The following is a 5,113-nucleotide window of genomic DNA, read 5'->3' as shown; positions in this document are numbered from 1 at the left end:
CTGGGCACTATCCCTGAGATCTTTTTTGCTCAAGGCTAGCACTTTACATCTTTGAGCCATGGCTCCACTTCTAGTTTTCCTGTGCTTAGTGGAAGATAAGAGTCTCATAGACTTTCCTGCCTGAGCTGGCTTTGAACCATGATCCTGAGATCTCAGCATCCTGGGGAGCTAGGATTACAGGGGTAATCTTCAGGCATAAGTCTTCAGTGTTTGGCCAACTAGAACTAATTTTAACCTGTCCTCTTACAAGCAATACCATTCCAGTGATTTCTCATATCTAAGGGAATTTTACATGATCAAAATCTTTTTGATTCCTTTCAGTTCCACATCCATCTTATACATTGTTCCTAAGCTGGAATTTATCTGTGGGGTTTGAATGACATATAGATATTGGATTGCCACATTTTCTACATGAATTGTCTACGATTGATGGAAAAGAAAAGATTTTCTTTAAAAACAGAAACATATTTGTTTAATTTTTTCTGTTAGTTTTTAATTGTATTTTCTTATAAAGATTCTATACAGAGGAGTTATAGTTACATCAGTGAGCTTGAGTACATTTCTTATTGAGTATTATAGTGGCTCTGAAGAGCTCAGGGACAGTGCCCAGGACCATGAATGGCATTTTTGAGAAAATCCAATCTTATTTTTGTAAAATTTTAATATTTTGCATATTTCCCCATTGAATTTGTAGCACTTCACATTGATCTCTGCTATTTCCTTTCCTTTCTTTGACTCAAACTGGTCTAATGTCCTCCTGTCAGGCAAGCATAACTCTCATACTGAAGGTGAATTTGTTAAACAATCAATCTCTATGATCAGCCATTACATAGGTTTATACTGAGTCTTGAAAATGTGAATGACTTAATATTTGGGTCAAGTGTCATGAGTTGAAATTCTACCAGAATCAAATATCAAACCTCTGATGAGATGTTCATGCTCTGTGTCTCAATCCCTGATCTGCTTGTATGTGACATGATATATATTAAAATATTCATTATTCTTGATGTAACTACTGTTACTGTTATGATATTGCTATGAATAAAGGGTATCCCAAATAAGATCCCAACCTTAGGAACCCTGGGACTACATTCTACATTGTAGTCGATTCAAAAAAACAGCTTCTTTATTTCTCCTTTCTGAATTTTCATAGGATTCATAACATATGCAAAATATTACCAAAAAAACCTCTTGTTAATTTAGAAATAATGAAACAAGAAACATTTTGGCAGACATATTGTAAAAAGCAATGTTTTCCTTGATTAATTCTTACCATTGCTTAGCTTAGGTACCCAATTCCCAAATCATCAGCACATGAACTTGACTGTCTCTTTTCTTATCTCTTTTCTCCCCTAGTTTCTCCTGGATTCCTTTTCCTCTCAACTTAAGGCTTTGAGGAAAACATTAAGGTAAAAATTAAATAATTCAAGATGACTTCCCATTCACATTCCTACTCCACAACATATTCCTCTTTCTAAATAACAACTCTTCGGCTGACCTGTCTCTGCAAACGTACTCAAGTTGTCCTTTCAATTTTCCTCTACGGTGACACTCAAATGGTGACAACTTGACAACATGCCTGTAGTTTCAGGCACATACACATTCAATATCTTTGCCTGTTCCCACTATAATGACAATTTTCCCTCAAATTCTAAGCACAGGCACCTTTTCAAAAGAAACAAAATATCTTTAAGTAGTTGTTCAAAGGGATTTCAGTTCAACATGTCTGTTTATGAGTAAAATCCATCGTGATCATCGTCACCCTTTCAACATTCTCCTCCTTCTCTTCTCATCCTATCAATAGATCTATTTTCACACATGTACATTGAATATTATGGCTGTATTCACCCACCCTTTCTCTAGTGTCAAATTCCAGGCAAACTACTTGAAAACTCTGGCATTTAAAGCAGTTAAACTGCTCGGTTAAACTGCTCAGATTTGATTTTGCCTACACATCATTAAAATAAAAATAAAATTATATTAAGTCTATTATATTTCTTCACAGCCTTATACATATTTGAAAATATATATTCCCCTAAAAGTATCCAATCTTATAATTATTCTGAACAATTAATAAACCATTTCAAATAAAACTAACTGGCTGAAACATGTTTTATTGATGGGGGAAGGAATACATAAATGGAAGGAGGGAGAATGAGCAACTACAGTTGTTATATTCAATGTACAGTATGTAAAAATATTCAGGCTATGGCTGACACAGGAAAGATGAGAGAGAATAGAAGGGGCCATATCAATAAAATATATGATAGTCATAATCTGACTTGTGGAATTGAAACTTCTTTAGACAACTAGTTAAACAATAAATAAAACCTAAAAAGTACAGTCCTCTAAAGGACTGATAAAAATTGAGAATGGTTAATGAGCATTAATTTAGTATTCACTAAGAATATTAAGCCTCATTACAGTATACAAACAGATTCAAAGATTAATACAAGGCAAACTTCTTAACAATGTAGGGAAGAGGTTTTAGTACCTTGTGTTTTTATTCTTAGCTGAAAGACACTGCTACCACAGCTAGTAGATTCACAGAGGTGTTGTTCGCAAAAAAATATTCGATATTTGAATCAGAGTCTTCTGCATCAGAATTATAGAATTATTCACCAGCAAAAAGACAGGTTTAATTTTCAGTGGTTGTGGAACAATTCAATTAATTATTATGTTATTTCTCAAAACTTGTAGCTATAAAAGCTTGTAATTAAGCCTTGAGAATTTCATTTAACATAGGCCATGAAGGACAATTCTATATTTTTATAATTAAAAGCAGTCATGTTCAGTATAAACACTTTCTTCATCTGAGTCAAACTGAGAGACATAATTTAGGAATCGTATATTAAATTTTCATTGCATGACTTTCGGGAATAAAAGTCCCAGAGAACTTTCACAAGGTGTTTACCATGAGCTACTAACAAGAAAATTTGAAAATCTCTCCTTCCTAATTAAGATTATAATTGGTTAATAACACGGTCACGAGAGAAATTTGAACATGTTTATCCTATATTTGAAAAGTATGATCTGCTTCTCACTAGTACATTGCTGAAATATGAGAAGTTCAAAATTAATAATAGATTGTATCCTGGCTTTTTGTTTAGGATATTTATTCTGCTTTTGTTTGTAGATAGGGAAGTACCAAATATCTATTGTCTTGACTTATATTTAAGATTGATTCATATATTTTCCTCATATATTACAACTCATATCTTTAATAGGAAATTGAGAGATGCATTAAGCGAAGAATAATTTTGTGTTTTAACTGAAACTCTGAAAGAGACATAGTCTAAAAATGTATACCAATGCTGGCTGAAGAGCTCAGGGACAGCACCCAGGCCCAGGGATCAGGCCCCACAACTGACAAATACAAACAAACAAACAAAAAACCCTAAAGTATCATTCACTAAAGTCCCAAATGTGATCTATCATTTTATCTATCTATCTATTTTATCTATCTATTTATCTATCTTTACCTCTACATATACATACACATACATATACACACATATATACATATATATACAAAAATACATACATACATATATATATATATATAAAACATGCATACTTCAGACTTCTATGAACAATTATTTGAATTATATCAATTGGGGATGCAGTTTGGAGTGGAGAAACCTCCTGACTGTCTCCTTCACATCCTTGTTCCTCAGGCTGTAGATGAGGGGGTTCAGCATGGGGACAAGAACTGTGTATAGGGCAGTGGCCACTTTCACCAGGAGCATTGACCTCGTGGAGCTGGGCACACAGTAGAGCAAGAGAATGACCCCATGGAAGATGCTGATGGCAGTCAGGTGGGAGGCACAGGTGGAGAAGGCTTTTCTCAGCCCTCCCTTGGAGGGCATCCTCATGATGGTGACCACTATGACCACATAGGAGGCCAGGGTGATCAGGAGGCTGCAGGACTCACTAAATATGGAGATGAATAAGCATACAATCTGGCTGAAGGAAGGATCAGAACACGATGCAGAGAGGACTGCAGAGTACTCACAGCCAAAGTGATTGATGATGCCAGGTCCACAGTAAGACAGTTGCCAAAGAGAGTAGGTGAGGATGACGGAGCAGAGGCCACCGTACAGATAAGTCCCAGCTATGAGGAGAGCACAGAGCTGGCGGGACATGGTAACTGTGTAGAGCAGAGGGTTACAGACGGCCACGAACCTGTCGTAGGCCATCACTGCCAGCATAAACATTTCTGTAATCACGAATGTGCATCTAAAGAAATACTGTATCATACATCCTTCTAAGGTGATAATCCTGTTTTCCACAACTAAGATCTCCAAGAGTTTGGGTGTAAACACACTGGAATAACACATATCCAAAAATGCAAGGTGGGTGAGGAAAAAGTACATGGGCGTCTGAAGCTTGGGGTTGATTCTGATGACCACAATGATCCCCAGATTCCCCACCACTGTGACCATGTAGATGGTTAAAAATATAAAGAAGAGGGGTGCCCATAGGTGTGGGTATTCAGAGAAGCCGATCAAGGTGAATGTGGTCACGAAACTCTGGTTTACCAGATCATAGACCATGATCCTCCATGCAACAAAGTAATAAGCAGAAAGAAAAGAAAACTGAGCAGTGGGGTCTGCAAGGGGGCAAAGCAATAGCTCAGCAGAATCTCAATAGATACCAATGAAGACAAATCAGGGTCAACTGGAGTGTGTGATTCTTGTGCCTCACTTCATTCTTAGTGGATCACTTCATAGCTTCTGTTTGTGGGCAATTAGCTTCATTGTTCATCGCTGTCATTCCCGTATCTGAAATAAAGTCATAGTAGTATCAATAACATTTTAAGCAAACTATTTGGAAGGAACCTAATACTTGAAATATTCAAATTAGTGAGCCTGAATAAATAATTCTAGAAATAGATGTAAAAGCTTAATAAACATTAAATCATCTGAGAAACGGCACAAACTTAACCCTTGTCTATAGTCACCTGCCATTTCCACCCTGAGGTAGAGAGCATCAGCTGTAGCATCACATTCTACTTTACTGTGGAAACAGGGGCCCTAAATGAACATTAGTCTGCTAGCGACGTATGTTGAAAAATTCTTACATTTCTTTATCTTTACTTTATATCATCCTT

General features: G+C 36.3%; 1 protein-coding gene across 1 annotated transcript; it reads right to left on the bottom strand.

The window, feature by feature from the left end:
- Positions 1-3,605: 3,605 nt before the first annotated feature.
- LOC106001434 (olfactory receptor 5D18-like) lies at positions 3,606-4,556 on the bottom strand. The gene has a single exon (XM_013036526.1). The coding sequence runs from the start codon at positions 4,554-4,556 to the stop codon at positions 3,606-3,608; it is 951 nt and encodes a 316-aa protein (XP_012891980.1).
- Between the last annotated feature and the right edge of the window lie 557 nt (positions 4,557-5,113).

This window comes from Dipodomys ordii, unplaced genomic scaffold, assembly GCF_000151885.1.
Source record: "Dipodomys ordii isolate 6190 unplaced genomic scaffold, Dord_2.0 Scaffold298, whole genome shotgun sequence".
In the NCBI taxonomy this organism is placed as follows: domain Eukaryota; kingdom Metazoa; phylum Chordata; class Mammalia; order Rodentia; family Heteromyidae; genus Dipodomys; species Dipodomys ordii.
Note: the sequence above shows the minus strand (reverse complement) of the source record. Positions and strands in the feature narration are given on the sequence as shown.

Bases quoted from the DNA above. Each gene is read 5' to 3' on its own strand.
- LOC106001434 (XM_013036526.1), bottom strand. From the start codon at position 4,556: ATGGTCTATGATCTGGTAAACCAGAGTTTCGTGACCACATTCACCTTG.